General features: G+C 34.4%; 5 protein-coding genes across 11 annotated transcripts in view; 3 read left to right on the plus strand and 2 right to left on the minus strand.

Annotated features, from left to right (window-relative positions):
- The window catches only part of LOC136415325 (C3 and PZP-like alpha-2-macroglobulin domain-containing protein 8), a 45,494-nt gene extending 33,982 nt beyond the window's left edge, over nt 1–11,512 (plus strand). The window contains exons 1-5 of one of the 3 annotated variants that reach the window (XM_066399855.1): nt 7,831–7,985; nt 10,006–10,175; nt 10,240–10,486; nt 10,546–10,778; nt 10,979–11,512. In XM_066399855.1, coding sequence (XP_066255952.1) covers nt 7,973–7,985; nt 10,006–10,175; nt 10,240–10,486; nt 10,546–10,778; nt 10,979–11,206 — 891 coding nt within the window. In that variant the 5' untranslated portion in view covers nt 7,831–7,972 and the 3' untranslated portion in view covers nt 11,207–11,512. Of the gene's footprint in view, nt 1–7,830; nt 7,986–10,004; nt 10,176–10,239; nt 10,490–10,545; nt 10,779–10,978 lie in introns of those variants that run through there. The other 2 variants (XM_066399854.1, XM_066399856.1) reach the window with 2 other exon arrangements.
- LOC136415314 (uncharacterized) lies at nt 634–5,923 on the plus strand. Its single transcript, XM_066399832.1, has 12 exons — nt 634–1,005; nt 1,060–1,316; nt 1,523–1,855; nt 1,908–2,814; nt 2,869–3,047; nt 3,130–3,360; nt 3,450–4,098; nt 4,160–4,398; nt 4,494–4,934; nt 4,998–5,216; nt 5,265–5,663; nt 5,722–5,923. Exons 1-12 carry the CDS (start codon nt 990–992, stop codon nt 5,875–5,877), a joined length of 4,026 nt encoding a protein of 1,341 aa, XP_066255929.1. The 5' UTR covers nt 634–989; the 3' UTR covers nt 5,878–5,923.
- A 775-nt stretch (nt 11,513–12,287) lies between the features above and the next one.
- Task6 (TWIK-related acid-sensitive K[+] channel 6) lies at nt 12,288–16,754 on the plus strand. Of its 4 annotated transcripts, XR_010752615.1 has the most exons (9): nt 12,289–12,618; nt 13,266–13,486; nt 13,557–13,713; nt 14,182–14,307; nt 14,369–14,573; nt 14,630–14,803; nt 14,859–15,025; nt 15,085–15,282; nt 15,521–16,754. XR_010752615.1 is itself a non-coding variant. In XM_066400087.1 (8 exons), the coding sequence occupies exons 2-8, from the start codon at nt 13,360–13,362 to the stop codon at nt 15,215–15,217; spliced, it is 1,077 nt and encodes a 358-aa protein (XP_066256184.1). In that variant the 5' UTR covers nt 12,288–12,618; nt 13,266–13,359; the 3' UTR covers nt 15,218–16,754. The 4 variants fall into 4 exon arrangements, 3 of the variants coding, with proteins under 3 accessions (XP_066256184.1, XP_066256183.1, XP_066256185.1); XM_066400087.1 differs by having other exon boundaries at nt 12,288–12,618; nt 15,097–16,754; XM_066400086.1 differs by having other exon boundaries at nt 15,085–16,754.
- Nucleotides 16,755–18,717: 1,963 nt separating this feature from the next.
- LOC136415624 (uncharacterized) lies at nt 18,718–22,216 on the minus strand. Of its 2 annotated transcripts, none has more exons than XM_066400290.1 (4): nt 22,011–22,207; nt 21,745–21,906; nt 21,073–21,687; nt 18,718–20,875 (listed from the first exon to the last, which is right to left on the minus strand). In XM_066400290.1, the coding sequence occupies exons 2-4, from the start codon at nt 21,844–21,846 to the stop codon at nt 20,270–20,272; spliced, it is 1,323 nt and encodes a 440-aa protein (XP_066256387.1). In that variant the 5' UTR covers nt 21,847–21,906; nt 22,011–22,207; the 3' UTR covers nt 18,718–20,269. The 2 variants fall into 2 exon arrangements, with proteins under 2 accessions (XP_066256387.1, XP_066256386.1); XM_066400289.1 differs by having other exon boundaries at nt 18,719–20,875; nt 21,961–22,216.
- Nucleotides 22,217–24,009: 1,793 nt separating this feature from the next.
- LOC136415431 (SAGA-associated factor 11 homolog) lies at nt 24,010–25,731 on the minus strand. The gene is made up of 4 exons (XM_066400000.1): nt 25,228–25,731; nt 24,999–25,178; nt 24,882–24,941; nt 24,010–24,314 (listed from the first exon to the last, which is right to left on the minus strand). Exons 1-4 carry the CDS (start codon nt 25,634–25,636, stop codon nt 24,112–24,114), a joined length of 852 nt encoding a protein of 283 aa, XP_066256097.1. The 5' UTR covers nt 25,637–25,731; the 3' UTR covers nt 24,010–24,111.
- Nucleotides 25,732–26,010: the final 279 nt, after the last annotated feature.

Below are 26,010 nucleotides of genomic sequence, written 5' to 3' on the forward strand. Positions count from 1 at the left end.
GAAAAAATGCGTAAAAAAATGTCTACAATGTCTACATAGTTGTTATGACGTTACAGATTTAATTTCCTAGTTGTAGTGTAATTTTGTGAATTAAAATTTTGAAGTTTAAGTTTGACGGATGTGGGTTGAGGTTGTTTCTGTGCCTATTATTGAATTAAAATTTGAGTTTAGAAATTTTAACTTTTTGCTGCAGAAAAATGTTTATACACTTGAAGAATTTCATCAGTTATTGGTATATGCGATACCTGCTCGTTACAGAGCTGTTTATGGTTGCCAAATGGGAAAGACACATGTTTCGTATCCTTTCAATCTAGTGAAAGTCAGCAGTGTTCATTCTAATTTTCCCCTTAAATTTATAGAAGACTCATACGGAAACTTCGATAAAGGAGCATGTCAATCACTTAAGTAAAGTGGTCAATAAATTTCAAATATTTCCTGAACGTACAATATCAGATATAATTGCCTTGATCCTTCTGTCAATATTAGGGGTTATTAATCAATCGCTTGTAGTTGGCAGCGTTAAATTTGTCAGGAAATTATATTACAGCTACAACATAAAAACCCTACACAGCAGTAATGACCAATTCCAATATTCATCAAACATTGCTACAGATTTGAATGATTTATAATAGAATAATTTGTTTACGCATTCCACACATCTCAGCATAATGCGTTTTAGTACTGTAATATTTGAAAAATTGAGCAGTGATTTGAAGTTGTATAGCACACAATTTGTAATTTTAGCCTTTTGTTACAATGTAAATAATTAATACAAAACACACATATATCTTCTGTCTCCATTTACCCCTTCGTTATTAGAAAGAGATGCAAGACGAATGTCTTAAGCCTTAATAAATAACATAACCTAAAACATAAAGCGTGGAACGTGCCTTGTTTTTGTTAAGTACCTTTGTGCCGATTAATGTTAAAAGTATCCTTTTTCATCGGTTTAACACATAATATCTGAACTGTATACATAATGCCTTATAATGTCGCTTTTTAAAGGTACTGTCACAATTTTTTGCTCATTTCATTCCGATCTAATCTAGTATATTTTAGCCCTTCTGCAAACCCTGGATAACCAGGAAGAACCACTGAAAAAACGCATTAAGCTGGCTGAAAGGGCCTTTAGTGTTCCCCGATTTGAATTTAGACATAAGGAATCTTTGTTACTAAAATGGATTTTAAGCATTCCAAATGAGCAGCTGGGTACGAATCATGTTACAGATCTTTTAGAAAAGTGGTTGTCATCAAAACAGTTTGCTGAATTTACCCAACATGATGTTACCAATGAGGATATCTTATTTATCATGCAGGCAAGTATCATTTGAGAAGCTGCAAAGCAAAACAGGATAAATAAATCCACTTTTTTTTATCAAGTTAACTATTAATATTGATTTATTATAAACACAATTGATTTATTTGGTTTTGCATAAAAGATTCTCATTTCAAATTTGCTGGTTGTTGTGGCTGCTTATAACCATTAGGAGATTTTAAATTATCAATCCATTCTTTTTTTTAGGCTCTTAAATCCAAGTTAGTCATCACTAACTACAAACCTGCAATTTTAAAATGTATTTCATTGCTATGTGCCAGTACATTTTTTCAACAGTTTTCAAAATTCAACATTGACATCTACTGTGAATTTATTGCAACCAGTATTGATGTAACTGATTCTCCAGTGGAGTACATCAATTTTATTGAAAGTTCATCTTTGTATCCTAAGGAAGTGTTGTCTCATGAGGATTTTCCAAAACATTTTTTAACTCATTTGTATCCAGTACTGATACAAAAAGTTTCAGATTTTTACTTGAATAAACAAAGTTTTTTGAAAACTGTTCTACTAATTGAAAGAGTAAGTTTAAACTGAAGTGACATATATCAAGCTATATCACTACTCTTTTCAGTGTGTGCTGCAAGGAAATACAAAGCATTTTATAACTTTTCTTAATAATCTGTTTTGTTCTGAAATTGAGTCAAATGAAAAAAACTCCATACCTAAACACATACTTAAGTTCCTGCATCGTACTTTGCCTGATCATAGAACTCTCAGCTATAAGCTGTTCTTCGCAGCTTTCTGTCATAGTTTCAAAGATCCCCAATATCCATTTAAATGCTTTGTCTTGATCACTCATCTTCTACAATTTGACATATCCAATGATTTTCAAATTAACATTCCATTCAAACTTAAGCAAAGTGCACTCAACTTCAGTACTGCTACCACCATTCTCTTGGATTTAACTGAAACTCTAAGTTTTCAGAATTTTCAAGATTCTTGTATTTCAAATCAGAATTCATTCACTGATTTCTTAAGAAATCTGTTGAAGACTCTTATAGGTTTGAGAGTTTTAAATTCTACTGTACTAGGAATCATCCTTAAATGTATGGCAATTAATCCCTTGGTTATTGAACCTATTGCCAGCAATTTATTGGTGTTTGTTATGATGACGAACCATGCAGAATTTACACAATGTTATGACAAGGTGGTAGTATCCATATTTGAAGTTTTTGAAAAGCTTCATCGAGTGGAGAACTTTATTGCGAAAATAGTTCCCGCCCTAAAAATGGCTTTTCTTGGAGAAAAGAGTAGCAATGAGAATATTATATACCCATTCAAAGGAGAATTCGACGTTGCAACTGACATTATTGATGAATTATCAGTAGAAAGCATGTTTACTAATACTATTTTAGAAAATTTGTCAAGGTGTCTTATTGGTTTGGCCAGTTGGCAGATTATTAACGTGTTTAAAACTTTGCTCCATCACTTAAAAAGCTCCATTCTTGAATACTCTGATGGCAGCTATGATGACAGTGGTGAGTTAAAATTGAACTTTAAGAATGACATCATGCAGGATTTTTCACTTGCAGACTCTAGAGGACTGGTATTTATAGAATTACTGGGCATTTTGATAACAAATTTGTTGCAGAGCATTAAAATTGCCGACCACACAATTCCTCAAAACGTCGTCGTCAAGTTTGTAGCAGGTTTGGAGGACTTAAAGGAATTGTTAAAGGATTTTGGTTCTGCAATACTAAAAAGACATCATGTAAGTCTTAGAGTATACATTTAGTGTTGGCAACATTATCTTTAGTAAAGCAATTCACCAACATGACAAATTTTTCTTCTAGAACCGTACCACGATGCGCACCTTTTTAAATCTAGCCTATATTTGGGCCGAAATATACATTACTCTGAGCTATTATTCAACAAATAATGATGTGCATATTACTACAATTAAGGACAAACATTATTTGGCCTCAAGTTTGACGTATTTACACTCATACATGACTGTTAAAGAGTGGCACCTAATTGTGCAACGGATCACGAACTTTGGCACATCTCCATGTTTCCAATTATTGGTAAGAAAAACATTGAAAGCATGCATTTGAAGTAGACAACATCCTGTATACCTTCATCCATTTGACTGCATTGTTTAATATATTTTTAGCAAAGGCTGTACGTACAAAAAGTGAAAGCCATGCTATTGTTGGAGAGACAAGTCAACGACGAAGCCATAAAAGGCATTCTTAAAGTTCTGCCGACGCATATTAGAGCATCTTGGCAGGACCTGCTCTCGGACAAATTCGTCTTAAGTGTTCTGCTTTGCAAAGTTGACAAATATTCGCTAATTCACTTGGCTGAGCATCTAATTCAAAACAACCACAAACTCGGTGATACTGCAATAAGAGATTCACAACTTCTTACCAATGTTACAGTGTATACTTTGATGAGTAAGATAAACAAACTCTTCCGTGTAAAAAGGAAACGCGATGCTGATGCAGTTCAGATGAGTCTCAGTGAAAACGTTTTCCGCTTGTTACCGGAAAAAGCGTTTATGAGCACTACACCATGTGATATGGGAGGGGTAATGGCACATTTAATTCAGCTGTTTGAGGAGTGGCAGGAAAACTGCGTTGATAGTATAAAGAGTAAAGAGGATAGATTGGCGAAATATCTTGGAATAATGAAAAAGCTTTCGTTTATTTATAGCGAGACGGATGTACAGAAACTGATTTTATTATATCTTCTGTCACTCAGCAAAGACCTTTCAGCTTGTTGTCAATCAGTGTACAGAGACGTGGAGGATTTGATAATCGGTAATAACTTAAGGGAAGCGTGCCAAGAAAAGTTGCATGTTTAACACAGAATGTGTTTCAGGAATCTTTCAAGCGTGTAAATTCTCACTGGCAGACACATTTGATCTGAAGGTTGTAGTCACAAGATTTATCGTCAATTTTAGCCGTCACAGTCTAGTGTTTTCCTTATTGTTGGACAACGTTTTCAAGAGTGATGAAGCGGTATCGCATTTGGAACCGCTGGTTTTGCATTTAATGGATGACTTGGATAATGAACAGAATCTCGCTTACAGCATTTTGTTGATTCAAATTATAAATCGGGTAAGGTATTTTACCTCAATATGTGTATATAATAAAAGAAAAAAGTGAATAATCCGCCTCAATCCTATTGAACATATCTCCAATTATTACTACAGACGAAAAAGAACAAACTCTCTACCTCTACAAAGAAGAAATCTGCCCTCTATAAAGAGCTCATCCTAATGAAAATGACCAAACTAGTCTGCAAATCTGATCTTCTAGTCGAGGCATATGCCCTGTGCTTGAAGCACCACTTAACTATGAATAAAAGCTCAGACTCGACTCAGATATTGCTATCAAAGCTGGATCGATATCTGGAACACTGTCTTGGGAACATTAACACCATGAACAAGAAAGACTGTGCCAAGTTATTTACAATAGTTTTGCAAAATCGCATGCAGATCAATTCATTGGACAGTGACATCGTTATCAAGATATGGAGCGCTTGTAAAGCCAGCGAATTAAACGAAGACTACTCACATCTTGTCAATTTGATCATTTGTGCTATTCCCAATGAGGAGTTTGCGTTACTGGTCCAAGATTTGTTGAATATGTCGGTAAATCTGCCTGATTTTCAAGGATTTAAGTTTTGTTTTGATATTAAAATAAGTTTTTTTCAGGTAAATTGCATTCAAACTCAGCATTGGTCGCAATTGGCAAAACAATTAAAGACGTGGGAATCTGTTTTGACATGTGATATAAATCCAGTTAAAATGCAGACATGGCAGGTTTCCCTAGAAACACTGCTATACCAGCTATCACTTATTTTGGGGAATTGCGATTCCGACCTAATGAAAAACATTGTTCATTTGGAGCAAAACGTTTTACAGGCCCAACACGTCAGTATTTTCCATTAGCTCTCGCTATTAAAAAAAAAAAAATTTTAGTTCATTCTGTCTCCACCAATAATCGACACGCTACTTTCAACTCCTTCCATAATAATGCTCCACCCATTCGATCCGAAGCAATTTGAATCAGCATTCGCGCTCGCAATATCCATTTTGGAGATGTTTCTAAAACACCGAAATCCCATTGTTATGGATAGACTTCCAGTTTTCCTGCAACAATACCGAGTAGTGCTAAAAACGGTCACTCTAAAGAGCAATTCGGACGGCGGTAAGGAGGAGTGTTTGGAGGTGAAAAAAGCGGCCGACTGCATGCATCGCCTAGAAAAGTTGACCAGAAACTTGGTCGCTTGCAAGAAGGATATGGGAAGGATTGTGGTGTTTCTTATCGCTGATATTTTAAAGCGATACGAACAGATTAATTTGTATCCTAATGTTAAGGTGAGCGTTAATTTTGGGAACAAAGATAGTTTACGTTTTCAACAAAATATTGTTTCAGTTGCATTTAAACAACTGCATCTATAGTTTAATGTCTCTTTGCGATCATCATGCTGTTTCCTATTTGTTGAGGGCGCTCTCGAAGGCATCCACCGAGATGTTTAAGGTCATGTACGAGCATTATAAGAAATATTATATGTTTACAGGAAAAGTGTAAATAAAATGTATTTGTAAATAGATAATAATACACATAATACATTTTTAAGGTGTTTACAAATTATTCACTGAGGTCCGGAAATAACTTTACTTAATACAGCATTATCATAGTTAATCAAACACCATAACCCATATTTTATAGCGGTAAACGAACACTGAAGTCATTCATGCAAGGAACCGGTAGATACATTATGTTAATGCTTGCCTTGAATTATCATTCTGAGGTACAATAGGTTTTTAATATTTATAATTATGGCGGACCTACACCATTCAACACCAAGTAGAGGTTATTCATTGACTAAAAGTATTTTTTGTTCAAATTGTCATTTACGCTACTGGTTTCTTGAAAATCAAATTCTTATACATGCCATAAAAATTTTGACCGCAAAAATGAATTTCGATTAAGAAAAATATTTCAAAATGCAAACGCCATGTATATACATATGTACAAGTTGTCGCATATATTTGACAGTCAGTATCTAAAAGCTTCTGTAAATAATCCATTACTTACATACATATACCCATAACCATTATAGTAGTGCTAAACATAATTCATTAAAGTAAACATCTATTTTGTTAAATATTTATTATTATATAATATACTTTATATAATACTATTATGTAATAAACAATATCTAATGAAATTTATAAAGTTTTGACGGAACAATCTTGAACAGTGTGATAATCATATGACTGTCTTTACCTGATGATGTTTCTAATAACATGAACACAATTGATCGTACTGAAACAATAGCTGTCATTTGCAATAATATCTGAGGCGCCACACTGGCCCTTGTCACGGTGTCGGCGTCGTCGTTGATTCCCTCGTCGCAAAGGTTGCCTGATCAATTTAATAGAAAGCTCGTAAAGATGTTTAATAAATATAATAAAATAAAAAGGCTATTTAATAATTCCCTTCGATAACTCATAGGTGTCTTATCATCGAAATGGACAGCATTGTCGATTATTTTCAAAATATCTATATTTGAAAGAAAAATGAAACGCTAGATAAGTTTTTATTTTCCGAAATAAAACTTGAAACAAATTCGAAAAACTTGACATTATGGTGAAAAAGGATTATCGTGCTTATTACATAGTTGCAGAGTATGTTAAACATCCGGGAATTCAGAGGCCGCTCCGAGAAATAAAATACATTTGGAGAAATATGGACTAGATCCGCTGCAGTTAAAAAAAAATGAAAACTGGTTGTTAATACACTCCCCGCAGTTAGATCACCTCAGGTTCCTTTTAAAAAAATTTACGTAAACAATTAAATTTCCACTGGAATGATATCTACGAAATAGGACCATATCAGAAGAGTTTGAAGAAACTTGTTTCAAGTAGAGACCGCTCTGTGGTACCTGACTTGAAAGTATATTCATACCAAATTTCCATGAATTGCTGTTCGACTCCACAACTCCATGTAGATGTAAGCTTTGATGAAGGGGATGAAATGTATTTATGTTGATTCGTTTTAATGTAAACATGTGCGCTCACAGTAACTATCACGAATTATATCGGGTGACACATTCCTTTCGCTATTCTTGAAAGTAAAGCAGTATTCCAGAAATTCACGTTTATTTTATTTATAAAAACTATCTGACATAAATGTTTCTATATAAAAAAAATTCGAAGGATTCGCGACATTACTCATACATTGCATTCTTACTGGGCCCACATCAGAACCACAATAGTTATCACCCCACGTCTTCAATTACATGAATAGAATTCTTCGGAAACATCCACATATGCAATCGCCTTTTCTTTTACTAACTAATGTAACCCACATAATCGCCTCTCGGTTTCAACTGAACCAGATCACCGAAGCTGTGGGTCAGCAGACGAATTTAGAAATGATGTATTGCCCAGTGCCCCCCCCCCCCCCCCTATTCGTTCCTCGTTCTCCACAAATCCCCCCCAATCCCAACTGGACCCATCAAATTGTGTGGTTCGATTTGAAAGAGCGCAAACGTTGAACATTTTATAAAGAGGCGTCGCACGTTGAAACGTTGACGTGTTCAGATTCAGATTCATTTACATCGTTGTTAAGAGTTACGTGAAGTTGTTTCAAGTTTTCTAGTTCTAACATATTGAAAATGAGTAATATTGGTGAGTATTTCACAGACTAAAAAAGAATGCACTTATCGCTTTTTTGTTTTAATAAGATGAGTTTTTTCTTTGGCAAATGCGCTGTTTTGGTATTGAAATTTAATTTCAGGTAAAATTTTTTTTAAATTTAACAATACTTTTCCTTTTTTCCAATCATCATGTCACGCTCACTAGATGCGGCTGAAGTAAAAGTTTCGAAACTTCAATAGCGCTTTATTTATAGTCGCTTTCTCATTTCAAACGACCGGCTTAAAGACAACACAGCAATCGCAATACAAGGCGTATAATCAAGACACCAATATTAATTAGTAATTGAAGAATTCGACCTTCTGGTGGGCCGGCAGTTGACCATAACCACCTACTGTTTATTATGGACATAATCGGCTATTTATAGACGTCCAGTCATAGCCTAAGGTCATCTTATTAGAAATAAGACGGAATGTTACAGAGATGGATTGAGAAACATTGAAAATATGCCCTATGAGGAGAGTACGGTGATTCCAACTTTATCAACTCATAATTCTATATACTATTTTTTCATACTATGGACCTGTGCAATGTCTTTTGTTGGAAAGTTTTATTGCATAATTCATATACTAATGAAGTCTGTTTGATAATTTTTCTGCTCGAATGTGTTTGTAAGTTTGAATGAAAGTATTTAACATGGTGAAAAACTAAAACTCTAATAATAGCAACTTATAATACAATGACGTATCATTTATTACATTATAAACGAACTCATACACCCAGTCCTATATAATTTTTACGTAAGCAATCTATTAGAAGTGGTTAATGTAATGATGAGCGAATTTGTTCCAAACACGATTTGTACGATTTTATTATCCATTTTGTTGTATTTAAATTTCGCTGAGTTTGTATAAGCAATAAAGTTATATGTATAGTTAACCTTGTATAAACAATGATAGTTATATGTAATTACTGATTATATTTGTGATGTACCTTTGATGGGATTGAGGGAATTAATAGTAACACACACATATTTTTTCGACAAAAATATATTTTTTTAATTCATGAGGAATTTCTGTTAAACGTTGTGAATCAGCGTTCTCGAACGTAGTTGACGACAAATTTATATTGTCGAGATAGAATCACTGTTATTTGTTTGAGGTGATTATGTTCGAAAATTCACTTTTGATATCACATTTATAAAATTAAATTTAATAAATTACGAAACTTTTTTATACCATGTAGTAGGAATATCAGACCAAATCAAATGATTAGGAAATAAATTCAATAGTAAAAAACTTACTTAGATACGAAAATATGCTTAGAAAACGAAAATAAACACGCAAAAAAATCTTATATGTAAAATTTATTGCAAATATGTTATAGCAATGATTAAAGCTGAAAATATTCGGTAATACAACCCTTATACACGATCAGATTTCGTGTCAGCAGCTTGAACTGTATATCGAAATTAGATCGCGTGCAGGGGCAAAATAAACACGCGACGAAAATCAAAACGTTAAAGAATGTGAAGTTAATATTTAAACAAGAAAATGAGTGTTTCTCATATACATCATCTATCGAAAGTAATTTTATAAAACTTCTAATTGATCGTACGTTCATCCACAATTTCTATAGAAATTTAAAGTTTATTCTGCGTTTTCATTTTGTCGTGCCTATATATCTATTCTCAACCTATTTTGCAAATCGGGGTGTATTATTTCCGAGGCTATTACCATTACATCCATGAACAATGGATAATCGTTTATAGCTGAGTGTAATGGCAACAGCTCGATTCCAACTTGCACACGACATAACGAAGGTTAGTGCTAGGCGCGGATAGAACATTCCAATGTTTACACATTAAAAAGTTTTTCTTAAGTAAACAGCTCTTTTGAAGATCGATCCCCGCCGCCTGGCCGGCTACAACCGTGCCTGACCTATTTTCAAAGCCATTTTCTATCTCACCAAAGCCGATTGTTGGCAAGAGCCACTTTTAGTATATTCTTCCTATAAATAAAACCGATCATTTATTAAATATTTCAATCCGCAGAGCTTTTCACCGAGGACAAACTTGAATACTGCTTCTTTCCCAACGCCTCCGGCTTTGTGCAGTTCAGGGTGAAAGCTCCACATGACGCACACATAGCCCTTAGCGCTCAGGCAGCCGAAGTTGACCCTATGTACGAAATTTTCATCGGGGGATGGGGCAACACCAAATCGGTGAGTACTCAACGATAACACCTATTGTATCAATTTACCAATTTATCTTTATAATTCTTTTTAGATCATCCGTAAAAACAGAACCAAACCTGACGTGGCCGAGGTACCGACACCTAATATTCTCAGCGATGGGGAGTCCCGAGGATTCTGGATCCGTTGGGACAACGGCACCATTGCAGTTGGTCGAGAGGGAGAACCGGCTCCCTTTTTGTCTTGGGCCGATGGGGAGAGAGTGGACATCGAATATGTCGGGGTGTGCACTGGATGGGGTGCTAACGGGAATTGGGTTATTCAACCTCCCTCTGATATTGGTGGTAAGTCAGTGTTGTAGTTTTTTGACAAAAAATTATCATATAAAAAAATTTGATAGGACTATCAGGTAGCAGGGGACCCAGAGGAGTAGCTGGAGGTCAATGTTGGGTGGCGGCCAGTTCGGGTCAGGTACCCCCAAGCGCTTTCGCGGGCGGAGAAGACAACGGGGAACCAATTTATGTCGTTCGGGCCAACTTCAACGGCGGCCTAATTCCCGGAAAACTACTCTCAAGTCATGGGCAAGCATACGTCGCCTGGGGTGGTACCGAAAACCCCGTCCAAGAATATGAGGTAATGGTTACATGTGTATGTCGTAAACCCAGTAGGGACACGAATTTCTTTTTTGGAAAATGTCAACAAGTACTATATAGCAAACGAACGAATTGTTTTAGGTAAAAATAAACAATGTTTTTAAAAAATATGGCGAACTTAATATTTACCTCTATTTAGCCGTCTTGAAACACCCGGCTCTATAGTGTTTGTATTTTCAGGTCCTTTGTGACTTCCCTGGTCAATGGTTGGCAACCTCCGGGGGAAACATACCACCAAACGCCGTCCCTGCTGGTCAATCTGAAGACGGAGAAACCCTGTATGTGGGCAGGGCTGTTCATGATGGAGCTTTGACCACTGGTAAGGTCCAGCCGAGCCATGGCGTGCTGTATATCCCGTATGCAGGTCAGGAATTGTCCTTTGCTGATTACGAGATTCTGTGTGCGTAATTTGAAGAACTGATAAAAGCTTTAAGGCTGCCTAAGTATAGTTCAAGTTTCGTTTCAAGTAAGAATATTATTTAAACGAATAAAAAAGCATTTAATTTTGTGTGAGTTGCTTTTAAATGGTTATTGAAACGTTTTGACCGGTTAAATTCATAATTTCTGAGGTGAAGTACGTAGATTGTGTAGTTTATATTATAAAATAACACGAATCTCAGGCTGCTTATTGAGGTGAACCTAAAACCGATTTTGAAGTATTTTTGCTATTTTTCTAAGGAAATAAATTGTATATTTATTATACTAAGTGTATAATATACATCATCAAACGAAATATTGTTGTTATATTCAACTTTGAGCAGTAATTAATATTTATTGGATTTTTGTATTAAGTTACAAGGATTTTGTAATACATATTATTAAGTTTTAAAAGTCTGGAAACATCAAGTTGATAATATATTATTAGTAAGGTTAGCCAAATTAAATTACTTTTATTTCACATTTTGTCCGTACAGATCTATTTATCCCGTGCTGATTTGTCGTCGGTAAATCGACAATCAGAGAACTTGAACTTGATTTAAATTAATGACGATCAGTATATTTTGCATCAAGGAGTCGTACTTGAAGAAGAGTAAGAAAAATAAGTAAATTGGTCAAGGTAAAATTGGCATTCGCCAGATTTTCAAGAAACATTGTTTCGACCCAGATCGCAAATCTCTTGTACATTAGGCGACAATATGAAATAAAATAATATACGATACACGTCCATTAGGTGTTGTTACAGTGCTCGTTGGCATTTTCCACACTCGTCTCGTGACAATCCTAAATTTTCAAATATTATCCTTTGACCTTTTATAGGGTGTTAAACCACGGTATTTGTCCTTCAAAATCAAAATAATTTAAAAAATGATATTTTAAGTAAAATTCGGTGCCAGTCAATTTTATTAGTAATATCTACCGGTTGAAATATTTGCCGTTTGATCTGGGGTCGCCCTAATATAAATTTCCTATTGCTTCTCAGGAAAGTAACCGTACTGGTTGTTTGTTAAACATTTTTTAATTAGGAAAAAATCGGCGTGCTGACTTTATTTGCAACGCACAAAACCCTCCAAGAAGCGAGAAATAAAGCGCTCTCACCCAATTTCGAACTCTATCATCAACTAAGAGCTGCGTTACGTCACTGCGGAGCCAGTATCGATCCCATCTGGACCGCGTGTACGTCCAGAGTCATCCGTATCCAGAATCCCCGCGGACGGAGACAAAAAAACTTGCATTTTCGTGTTAATTGAGACGAAAATCGGAAATCACTGAGGGTGTCCGGGAACATTATGGGCTTTTGGTGCGACGGTTAGTGTTCACCCGCACGTACAGTGTACCATCAGAGTTTTCCCATAGTGTTTCAATGCGGTGGTTATAAAGAAGTAAGTGAATTTTTGACAAGTCATGCAGTCAGTTTTACTGTCACTGCAGCAAGTTCAACGATTTCTGTTGTGTTGGGACAGAGATGCAGGTGGCTTTTTGGGTTTTAAGAAGTTTATATGTGATATTTGTTGGTTGCAATAAAGATAATTACTATTCTAGAGATTCTCTATTTCACGAAAAACACATACATATATTCTCTTAAGCTCATTTGTATCGTTAAAATAATTTTTATGAACTTCGTTTCAAATCGGTCTGTAATCTGTAAAAATCTAAAAAAGCTTACTTGACAAAATTTGCTTAACGTTTTCAATAATATACTTATTATACCGTCCTGACGAATTCAATATTTATCTAATTTTTTTGGGGCAACACGTGTTCTTTTATATTTTTTTTTGCTGATGAATTTTTCAATTCTTAAAACTTGAGACTAGAAAATTATGAAGCTGAAACAATGCACACTATGACACTACTTTAAGCATCTCATGTGAGAATCAAGTGTTCTTTAAAATCAACAAAATTTGCAATTTTATTCCTTGAAGAGCAGATGCGTACTGGCCAAATTCTTAATTTGTTTAAATATTATAGAATTTTTGAAATATTTATGTAATCAAATGATGATCCCTCATTAATACTTTGATGTAAACAGGTGGTCGTGTAATGCGGTGGCGGGCTTCAGGGGGGCCCGCGGGGGGCAGGTAGCGCTGCGGGACCCCCAGCTCCAGCATGCGGCGCGCTAGAGAATGAAGAAGCAAAACGTCCGCACCCTCTCTCTGATTGTGTGCACCTTCACGTACCTGCTCACGGGGGCGGCATTCTTCGACGCTCTCGAGTCCGAGACCGAGAGCAAACGCAAAACAGTGCTTCAAGGTGCCGATAAAAGTTCGCGTAGAATAACGCACCTCGCTGTCACTAATCCCATATCTCATTTTTTCCCCAGAAATTCAAGTAATAATTAGACGTAAGTACAACATAAGTGAAGAAGACTTCAGGATAATGGAGACAGTGGTCATGAAGTCGGAGCCCCATAGAGCGGGGCAACAATGGAAATTCACGGGGGCGTTCTATTACGCCACTACTGTGTTAACTACTATAGGGTAACTATTTCATATTGTCAAAATAGATTTCTTTAACCGCTATAGATGGGCAAATTTCGATGAGTACCTTTCGACAGAGTCAGAGATATATATTGCATCTGCCATATTATCAAAAATCATTGTTTGTTCTGACTTAAAACACAAATCCTTTGTAAATTAGACCACAGTGCGAGAACACTTTCATTGAGTATGCTTATAGTACTTGTTCATGTAACGTACGTAATACGTTAACGTAATAGTATTTACGTCACAAATTCAGTAGCAGGCTCGATGTAGCACTAGTTTTTTATGGACGAGGCAATGGCAAGAACCGAGTCTCAGACAAATACTCTAACATATTATTTTATTTCATAATGTTTCTTAATTTACAAAAAAATTACGTGTGTAGTTAAAACCAACAATGTTTCTTGAAAATATGGCGAATATCAAAATACCTAAAACTAAATTGTTAAATTCTGACTTCTTTAGATATGGTCACTCGACGCCAAGTACTATAGCCGGTAAGCTTTTCACAATGATGTACGCGATGATCGGCATCCCTTTGGGGCTGGTTATGTTCCAGAGTATCGGCGAAAGGGTCAATAAATTGAGTAGGTGAGGCTCAACCTTCTCTCAATGCCATGACCATCTCCACATAGGTTTATCTTTCCACCAGTGTTATAATTAGATCTGTAAGGTCTTCCTTGCATTGCAAGCAAACTAACGCGTCAGAATTGGATCTGATCTGCGTCGTCACCTTTTTGTCCTCGCTCACTATTTTGGGGGGCGCAGCAGCGTTTTCCCGTTACGAGGGTTGGAGTTACTTCGACTCCGTTTACTATTGTTTCATCACTCTCACCACTATCGGGTTCGGAGACATGGTGAGCCATAAAAAGTCGATGAATATCGTTAACAATTAAAATTATGTTTATCTCAGGTGGCTCTTCAAAAAGATAACGCTCTTAGCCAAAAACCCGAATATGTCATGTTCTCGTTGATTTTTATCCTCTTCGGTTTAGCCATTGTCGCAGCCTCTCTGAACCTCTTGGTGCTCCGCTTCGTGACAATGAACACTGAGGACGAACGACGAGATGAGGCACAGGCCATTCAGGTTTGTTTAACAGGTTTATTTTAGTTGCATCAAAGATCAATTGCTTCGTTTTTAGGCCTTGGCCGGAGCAGTAAGGCTAGACGGAGATGTTATCACAGCCAACGGATCCATTCTGAGTGGTCAATTAGGTCACCATTGTACAGAAACCACTTCCGTAGATATCGAAGATACCTCAGTGTGTTCCTGTCCTTGCGGCTGTATTCCCACAAATACCAGACATAGGTAAGCTATTCGTTCAGCAATAGCTGATCTTGATCGCTAAGTGATGGATTTAACTAAAGATTTACTGTAAGAAGATCGCCAACGCAGATAACGCATCTTTTGCCGGTTTTGCCGATGCATGAGCTTCACCTGCCCCAGGGCCCAGTTCCACCGCCCCCTGCCATTTATCCCAATCACAGGGCTTCGATTTGATCGTTGGCAGTGAAGAGATGGCTCATTGCGTCTACGTTGATCAATGTGATATTTAGGTTAACCCGGTAAATACTGATGGTTTTGTAAATTATTAATGTCAACCTTTACCTAAAATGCTCGAACTGGTGCATATTATACATATCTGTTACATTGCAAACTAGCTCATGCACCCCTGCTAACGCAACAAACCTACGAGTATCGCCTTTAAGAATAATTTATAATTTCTCTGAGAAGTCGCAGTAACCTGAAGAGTTAACTTTTACCAAAACGAATTATAAATAATGTAAAATAATCATATTTTAGGTCGGTCGCTGCAATACAAAACATCAGTGTGAAATCGTTTTTGTCTTCATTTGGAAGATTCCACATTTGACAAAAAATGCCGCTGAAACCTGCAACCAGTGCCAGATTGCTCATAGTATGAAAAGAGCGCTCTTAATCGCCTTACAGGTATGCAGGCCTGTTGCCTGCTTCGTCGCAAATTTCTGCATTGAACAATATATGTGAGGAGGCGCAACGAACGAATTTTAGAACTGATTTGTGTCGATTTATGGCTGCTAAAATATTCTTATGATAACAATAAATTATTGATAGGGATTATTAAGTACCTATACCTGAAGGGCCTCACGCACCTCGTTGTTCTTTGCCGACGCTCTCTGCTAAAACGAATGGTAATACAAGGATAGCACGTTTTTGCTATTTTTGAGATACATGGGATGTAGCTAAGTTATTGGAAGCTTATGCAATGCACAAATACATAAGGATATATTTTATTCATGACGAAACGCTCAAAACTGCAGTGTGCTCTTTTCAGTTTTACTCGCCGAGTAAACAAAAACTTTTGAAAAAGAATAAGGTGAGCGAGGCTCTTTACAGGCATTTTTCTGTTACATTGGACTCTTTTTTGCTCAACACATAACGATTTTCAACTCGTTTCTTACACATTATGATTTCAAATAGGTTGAATTAACAACATAACATTATTTGCATTTACTTAAGTCCGAATTTATACGAAAATTAGTTATGCTTATGCGGAAAATCGGTGCAAATATTATGTCTTCGCCGAATACTTAGTAATGCATATTTATCTATACCTTACTCGATTAAGGAACTTATAACTTTTAAAATTTTGGGATCAAGCTAACCTAGATGTGGATGACTCTTATCTATTCGTACCCACTCGAACAACTTCACTAATGGCGATCGAATTTGAAAATAGTATCTCGAGTGTTTTGCTCTTGTAATAAAATACCTATACATCTACTATGGGTTAGTCGCAAATTCTAAATTTAGCTAGTTCTGTAAAATTATCCAATTTTACCAAATAAATTTAAAACCTCCTTTGTACATACAAACCTCACCAATTTTACCCCATTTAGATAGGTAGCGTTTCGAAGTATTTAAACAAATGTGTTAACCATTTGAATATGATCATCCGTAGTAGTTTGTAAGAAGAACCAATTTGCTCTGGAATTTGCTTCAATATTAATTACTATTATTATAGTTTTGTTAAAATAATAAATTACTGTAATATGCCGTTTTTTGCTTCTATTAGAGAAAATCATCGTAACAACAAAAAAAATGGCTTTCAGCACTCCAAAATAATATATTCATTACAAACTTTATTAGTGTTGGTGAATTAGAGTGACAAAACGAAGTCTAAACACATTATTATTGTATTTCCATATGCTTATTTGTAAAAAATAATAGAAGTTCACTCTTAACTATATAAAGAGGATGGAAGTTATTACTGGTGAGAAATTATTTATCAGTATCAAATGATTTTCCATTTGTATATAGTCACATATAATTAAATGTTTGTCAAAAATAGCAATTTCATTAAATATGTTTTTTGTAATCTTGCATTATGTGTTTTTATTTGTATTTATATAAATTCACCCGATTGCGGAACGATGACTTGAAACTAGTGATGTATGTGAAAATTTGCGTCAAAATAATAAGTAAACTGACCCTGCAAAATTAGATATAATTGAAATTTGAACCTCTAAATTTCTACTTACTTTTCTTCATGTAATTGTCATACAAATCATAAGAATTTTAATCCGAAAAATATCAGTTACCCCGTTTCCAAAAATCTTTTGGCTTTGAAACGAAAACACGTACATCGTTTGGATACCATTTTTTACATGCATTTCGTCAGCCAAAAATTGAGATAATAAGCTTTATTCTCACTTATTTTTTTATCACACACTTTAATTTTATTGCTGCAAGATATTAGTATACATATACACTGAAAAATAGTTATCTTTAGAATTTACCTCTTAGCAATACTTTATTAAGTTCATGTAACGCATATATATAGGGTGTCCACCATAAGGACTTACTACCTTTGAAAAATATTTATTTATTAACGGATTTTAATAATTTTTTTTTGGTTGAAAGATCTTCAAAATGCTCATTTAAAATGAAGTTACTTGCGTTCCTCAATTGTAAGCTTCACCAACTATATTCAATTGTAGGGTTCCAAATTTCAAAAAATGGTATTAGGAATTAAAAAAAAATAATAATGACAGATAGTGAATTTGGTGGATTAATTGAAATGGACAACATTTAGATTAAAGAGAATATTTTTTTGTTAAAGGTTCAATATTTGTATAAAATTCATATGAATTTATTTACATTGATTTGCCACATTGTTGTAATAAACTAATAAAACTGGGAAAAATTTTGTTTACATACCCTATAATTCTAGAACAGCGAAATTCGGTACAGATAAGTTTTAGGCGATTCTAAAAAAGAATTCGTAGTTATTTTTTTTTAAATCCCTAATACCATTTTTTTCAAATTTGAGATCCTACAATTGAATATAGTTGGCAAAGCTTACAATTGAAGAACTCAAGTAACTCCATACGAAATGCGCATTTTGAAGATCTTTCGACGAAAAAAAATTATTAAAATCCGTTAATAAATAAAGATTTTTCAAAGGTAGTAAATTCTTATGGTGGACACCCTGTAGACATAACTTTGGAAGTTTTTTTTAAAGCTTTACGGTAATTGCATGAGAAAGCCGTTCTTTGTAATACGTAAATTCTGCAATATAGGTGCATACATTAATTTTTGATTTGTTTCGCACACTATGAAGCAAGGGAAGTACCAATGCTGAACGGAGGTAAATTTCTTTTATCCCCCAATATTCAATTTGACTATTAACGTCTAGATGGCACCACCAACAATACAAATTCGTTTACCTAGGAAAGATTTATTCGACGTTGCAATGTACAGAAAGTGGCATGTTGAGATGTTTTTGACAATATTGTGAATTTATTTTATATCTGGTTTTTCAAAAGTTTAATTTGCTATGACTATGACCTTACAAATTAAAAAAAAATTAATTTTTCAGCCCGTCTACACGCTAATAATATAGATAAATTCTGCACTTTGCTACATTATAGAGAATATTGAAATTGATCTCCAACATAACATCAAAATGATTTTTTGATATTTATTTAAAATACCATTATTAGCAATACATAATAAGTTACTTAGGTATTTTAATGACTAGAACAACTAAATTTTAACATAGCAACAAAATCAAGTATGCCTATAAGTACAAATATCTACTTTCTTGTTATTGTATCTACTTGTGGTTTATAATGTAACTATATAGCATATTGTTATCCGTATAAATATAATATGCGGAAAATATGGCGCACGTACTGATGGTAAATATGTTGTATCAGTACATTTAATTTAAAAACATTAGGCATTTGCCAAAAGACAGTAATTTTACGCAATGAAACTGCCAAGCATGCGCGTTAGTAATACATATTATTCAACGGAATACTACAAGTGTCTAAAATTGTGCTTGAAAATTGGAATAAATTGATTAAAAATATTAATTTTGATATTTTATGGTTTCCATTACTAACGATCACTTACTTCTGCGTTTGAATATACTTACAGTCAGTCAAAAAAGTCGACATATACTGATCTTTTTTTAAAATATTTTTGTAAATTTGCTTTTTTTATTTAAATTTAATTAGAAATATCCTTCAAGTCAATATCAACAAACAAAATTGCAAGCAAAAATATTGAAAAAAATGTTAGTATATGAAGACTTTTTTAACTGACTACGTAATTTCTCAAATTCTTCTAAAGACCGCACAATCTTCTCAAGCAAAATTGGATTTACATGTCACTTTAGTACTGAATGCTGGACCCACTGAAAACTTACACATTGAAAAAAAATGCTTATTTAACGCCAGCGAAAAATGAAATTAAAATGTAACTAAGATAACTGTTGGACTACCTATATAATTTGATCACATTGCTAGATCAGCTTGTATAATATGTAGTCTTGATTGAATGTCTTATAATGGATAATGAGATCAACAATAAGTATTTTTGTTAAGACGCCATCAATTACTTCCTTATAAAGTGAAAAAGTTATTTGATAGAACAGGATTAACACCTGGGTAACCTGAACTAACCTGAATGGCTTTAGCATTGAAAAGCAAATTGGTTTTGATTAAAAATCTCTAATGGTAGTTTGCGTCAAGCAACGTTTGTATACACTTAAAGTTACGGGACCCTTAAATCGAAAATTGTTTTATCTGTAGTGAAATGCAGCTAGTAAATCGAACATTACGGTACCTGATACTACAATGTTGATAAGCAAATTTACTGAACTCTTAGAAATCTCTCGTTTGAAAAATTTTAGATGTTTCTACAACTAGTCTCGGACTTAAATTTAAAATAGCGGACACTACCTTTAACGTAAAGATAATTTGAAGCATCGTACTATTTATTTTTTGAAACTAATTACGTTTGACTGTATTACAAAGACAAATTGCGTTCGCTATATTTTCAAGAAAAGTTACTTCTTTTTATCTAGGATTTAAAATTATTATAAACTATATAAAATAAAATAATGTACGATACAGGCGTTGTCACAGTAATCGTTGACGTTTTCCATCCGTAGAAATGTCGTACTGTAACAAGTCACCTACTGGACTTGAACTAATTTAGGTGCCCCGTGACTTTAAGCATATTTAAAAATTGCTTGATACAATCATTTGACTGTGATAGGTTTTAACATTGAGCTGACACCGTCATCGTATCAAAACATTTACCATGCTCCGCACGATGCGACTCGTAATAATGCTTAATAATGAACACTTTCTGACAGATATCGCACGTGTATGACGGTTCTTTATTGTGCGTTCGAATATGCTTGAGAAGATTGTCATGTCTAGAAAAACTTTTACTACAAATGTCACATGAAAAGTTCCTCTCGCCCGAATGTAACACTGTATGTCTCAATAAGTGCTCTTTTCGCACGAACGACTTGCTACATTCAGTACATTGATAAGGTCGAAAGCCCGTGTGTAATTTCATGTGCTGATACAAATGCTCTCGTCGTTTGAACGTTTTGGAGCACACTTCGCACGTGTGCACTTTGGGAGAGTTGTGAGTCAGTTTAGGGGAATTTTGAACAGGCGGGGTAGCTGAAAGGACTATTTCAGATGTGTGTAAGTCCTCCAAAGCATTAGACGATGGATTATTGACTCTGCAGTTTGAGGGAGCTACGCCATTATTATCATTACATATGACATTTATTACAGTAGGATCAACTGTGGTGTGATGTTGTGAATAGCTCTCAGTCACTGATAGTTCGGTTGAAAAATTGTTATCGCTCTGAAAAATATACTTCAATATATGTATTTTGGGATCAAGTGTTCATTGGTTTATTGTCTATTACATAATTAAAATATACTATCAGTTGTCAAAGTATATATATATCTTTGTTACACATCCATGTCATTTTTAAAAAAAATTAAATTTCGCAAATAAACATTGTAGTTTTTTTCTTCAAAATATAAATTTTACCTTACCTGATGTGACGGAACAGGGAATATTACTGACGGATTTTCAGGTGCCAACTGATTCTGTCCATTTTTATAGTATGAAATCCCATTATATCTGCGTGTAGATATTTGCTCTACATTATCATCATCAGTTAGATCGATTTTAATTACATCATTATACAAATCTTGAGACACACTCTTTCCTTTTCGTTTTTGAGTTCTACATCTATCATTTAATGCAGATTCGATCATTTCTGGTGTTGACAAGTGAATCACTTCTCCATTTGAATTGACCACAACTTTGCTCAAAACTTCTTTTGGCAGCTGTTGAACAACTTTCTTAAGTGCTGCATTTAAAGAATTAAAAGGCATTGGTAACTGGACATTCTGACTTTGAAAATCTTCTGAACTTAGGCTTCTAAGTTGGCAAGCTGATGGGTGTATCATTGCTTTCAAGCAAACATTTCGCTGAGAAGGTGTAATGGAGGAATGTAAAATTTTTAACTCACTCAACTGAACATTTTTTTCTTTTTGAGATATTATGTGATTTTTGGCTTTTTCCAATTTGGAGCTGTTGGTTTTGCAAGGTTGAGCTAATGCTTCATTAGATATTTCTGGTTTTGAAGTGTCTTTTATGTAAACCTTGGAAAGAGAGCCAAACGAAATGAAATTAATCTACAATAGAAAGTTGATAGATACCTTGCCAGATCTCTTAAATTCTTCAGTGTGTTTATAATTTTTAAAATAAGTTGACAACATCATTTCAGAGTTTAGGCATTCTTCTCGAAACAGCATGCACATTTCGAGTTGTTTGATGCATTTTGAACACACCACTTTAGGAAGACAATCGTCTTCTTTCACCTAAAATGCATTCATCTTCATTAGGTTAATACATCAACATAAACATTGGCATACATTAATACAGAGGTACTTTTTGATTTTGAATTGTAGCTGGTTTTTGCCACCTTCGTTTTCAAATATTTTAATTTTGTTTTTCTGGATGTTTTGAGCGCAAAGCCGACATAAATCGTAAAAGTTGACACGTTTGTAACAGTTGGACATTTTTTGCTAAGTTACATATCTTTATTTAGTTACTAATTTGTAATAATGTTGAAATTATCATAACTTCAAATTAAATTGTTTATTGTTATTGTTTAGTTTACGGGCGTCATTCAAATGTCAAATAAACAGCAGTGAAAGTTTCTACAAATTGACAATCACCTATATGGTTTTAAGTTTCCGATAACCAGACGTACATATCCATATTTTGGCTACAACCCACAAAACATCAATTTAAAAAAAATATTTTTATTAAATTATTATGAAGATTGACAATATCCCCAAAGCGTATGTCATTAAAGACATAATTAGTGCATTCTTCTTCAGAAAACTTTTTTTAGAAAATTTCAAGTTATTCGTTCCTTTTTTAGGACGGTATTTGCAGATCAAAAAAGTCCGTGTTTCGTTGTAGAAATAGTTATAAATTCTCAATATATTTGGACATCTGAAATGGTTCCGAATTTTTACTTCACTTCTCACTTGTTATTTGTTATTGAGTTCTTTGATGCAACTTTTAATTTAAACTTTTAAGATTACAACGAGCTTCGATCTCTAGTATGTGGCTAAGTATACCTTACCAAATTTTCTTTATCCTCGTAAAATGAGAGGAGAATGAAAAGCTAAGAAGAAGAAGTTAATAATTATCGGTGTAAAAATCAGAACTAATAGTTCCATTATGGTTTACCTGCTATTGCTTAAATGTAAGCGTCATCGTTTAAAAGTAAACTCCCACGAACAATCTCGGAAATAAATAGAATATCACAGGAAAAATTTAAGGACGAGGGAGGAAGTATACATCGCAATTCATATGTAAATAAATTTTAGACTCAACCATTCTTTCATGAGAAATGTGTACTGAAAATTCAGTTATTTTTTGATAAGAAACACTCACTGAGTCACAAAGGAATAAAATAAAATGCTTTAATCTAGGCTCTTTCTGACCGAAAAGCACTAAGATCTCTAGTTACGTATATAAATATGTCAGATTGGTATTCCTTAGGTAGAAAAAAACAAACACAACTCTAGACAGCACTTCTTTATTCCTTCAAAATCGGGAAATGAATTAATCCCCCATACAATGTGTGGGAGTCACCTCGAGTGCATTCATTTTTCTTCCAAAGAACAAATACCAAACCTTCTACGTTCTTCCCATGCTTGCATCCCTTAATTATTCTCTTCACACCTTCATATGTTTTCGATGAGATGATAACCAGACCCTCCTTATCTTTTACCACAAATGATCTATTTTAATTAGTACAAGTTTAGTACATTTCCAATATGCAACGGAACACCAGTGTGTTTGTGACATACTGCATATGCCCAGAAATAAGTCACAATACTATTATCTTTATGGGACATCATGATTTTTACACTTAGGTTAAATGATTTGATAATCAACCTCGCATCACTTTCTTTATGAAAGCTCACACATACAAGCTTCGAAAAATTTAATCACATATCAATTATTACATTATTAGACCATATTATTTACCTATGTAAATAATCGTCTTGTTATATGTATGAACAGACAACAAAACGGGAGCTTTATCACCTATATTAGAATCATTCAAATTCTCTTTAACTTCTGCTCCTAAGTCGGTGTTCCTATCTGGAGGTTGACCTTTTTTCCGGTAATTCGAAACATGCAGGAACTAGTAAACATGTAGGAACGGAGATGTTACTTATTCCTGCATATTCGAATTACCTAAGGCATTTTTAGAATTAGTAGATCTAACTGCCACGCTCAGTACCGGAATCTGCAGGAGTGTGAACTTTTTGTGAAGAAGTTTCGGTGCTTTGATTGATAACTTGGTTTTCTAATAAACAAAATGAAATTTCAAATAAATTACAAAAAATAATAATAATCCGCTTTAAAAGTACAGAACTTATTTATTGGCATTTATCGTTAAAATCTTATAAAGTCAATAATAAAATTTAGGAACCATCCTCTGATAAACATTCAAATTAAATCTAATATCCACCGGTGTATTTTAGGGAATTTCGCAGTTAATCAAATGACAGTAGGCGACTGTTGGTCATTGCCCCCTTACTTCTTCTCTTTGCTTTGTCCTTTTTCTTGGGAGTTGTGGAAGTCCCCCCTCCTTCTGTGGATGACGTGCTATTAGAACGCCGCTTCGACATATCTGCCACGTAAGAGCGCCGTCCCTGGTCCATTATATGACGAAAATTCTTAACTTCACCACAGCTCCCTAGAACATACTATACACGTACTCACTCATGATGGTCATTGATAAATATAAAGCTCACTGATTTATCAGATACAGCCCATAGATCTCCACACTGATATAATGTAATGACCAGGAAATAGCCGTTGTTTATCTTATTGCATTGAATGAAAAGTTTTGTAATTTTACTTAAATAATAGGCAGTTTAATCGTTTTTAAGCAATAATGATATAAAATTTATAATTTAAATTTGACAATATTACTTTTATTCCTATATACATATACATAGTAAATATGAATAGAGTAATTACAAGCTGTTTGTTTAATTCAATTTCTAACTACATATTCAGCTGCATAAAAACGGCATTACCTTAAAAATTTGTTAGGTGTTTATAACCCAAATGATTTATTCATAAATTAATTAGTTTATGAATGGTTTATAGCTTGGAGATTATTCTGTTATATTACTTTTGTTTTTCTTTTTAAGATTTAAATTCAAACGTTAGGGTACTCTAATTTAAATACCTCAATATAGAGTTCAATGATTCATCCAATAAAATAATTTTTAAAAATGGACAAATTTGAACTTACCCTTGATGTTGATGTTGAGTTGATCTAAAGCTTCCACTTCAGTTTTCTTTCTTGGAGGTCCTAGAGCACCCACACTAATAAAAAAAAACACTTTCAACTCTTCTTTTCATCTCTCACCCCTGATCTTCTTGTTGCCATTCTTGTCCTTCTTCTTGTTATTCCTTCGAGAGTTCCAATCTTCATCATCATCATCATCATCAGATGGAATACTTATGTAGGCTGAAGTATCTCCTTTATCTTTGTTAGTCACTGCCCTACGAGAGGCTATCCTCAATGAGCGACTAATATCCTTAATGCCTGAGAATCTCATATCACAATGAAGTTTATTTTTAATACAAACATTTACCCATGCATTTAGCTAAATGTCTGGCAAAGCCCAAAGGAGCCACAATCCGTTCGCAGTTAGGACAAGTGAATCTCTGATGGTTTTTCCCTGAGGTCTGTTGTAATCCCTTGGTTTTCTCTAGATCATCTTTTCCTTCACTATCTCGGATTTCCAAGCAATAAGCATTGGTCTTATACTTTCTGTGTATGTCGAAGATGATTCCCAAAGTGAATTCGTCCACCATGTTGTCGATGAATTTCTCAATACAAGCGCGAAGTATTGCCTTGTTTCCCATCAAGTTTTGGAAATCCTCAACTAAGTGTTCAAATAGGTTGTTTTCAGGATCATATTCAATTTCTAAGTCGCTAGAGTTTTCCTCGGAAGAGGGTTCTACATCTTCCTGCGGGGGCTGTGCCTGGCACTTCGACATGGTGAATATAGGACGAAAGTCTGAATTTTCCCGGGCAAGTAGTTTGACAACGAGATCTAACCTTAAAATGAGTAAGTCTCTAGATTATGGCACCGGTAAATTTTAAGGAAAATAGTTTAGAACAGTAACTGTGTAGTACTATTGAGATATGAAATATGATGATTTTTACTGGATTTTCACTTAAAGTAAATTTTTTTGGTTAAAATTGTTTTTGTAAAACACGAACGTCACTGTCAGATAATAATTGACATTGGCACAAGCAAAGCGTATTAGGCAATTTACGATATTAGACATATATTATATTCTATACTTTTTATGTCGATCGTTCATTTTTCTTTTGACTCAATTTGGGAAAAACGCCTCACAAACACAAT

Source organism: Euwallacea similis, chromosome 20, assembly GCF_039881205.1.
Source record: "Euwallacea similis isolate ESF13 chromosome 20, ESF131.1, whole genome shotgun sequence".
NCBI lineage: Eukaryota > Metazoa > Arthropoda > Insecta > Coleoptera > Curculionidae > Euwallacea > Euwallacea similis.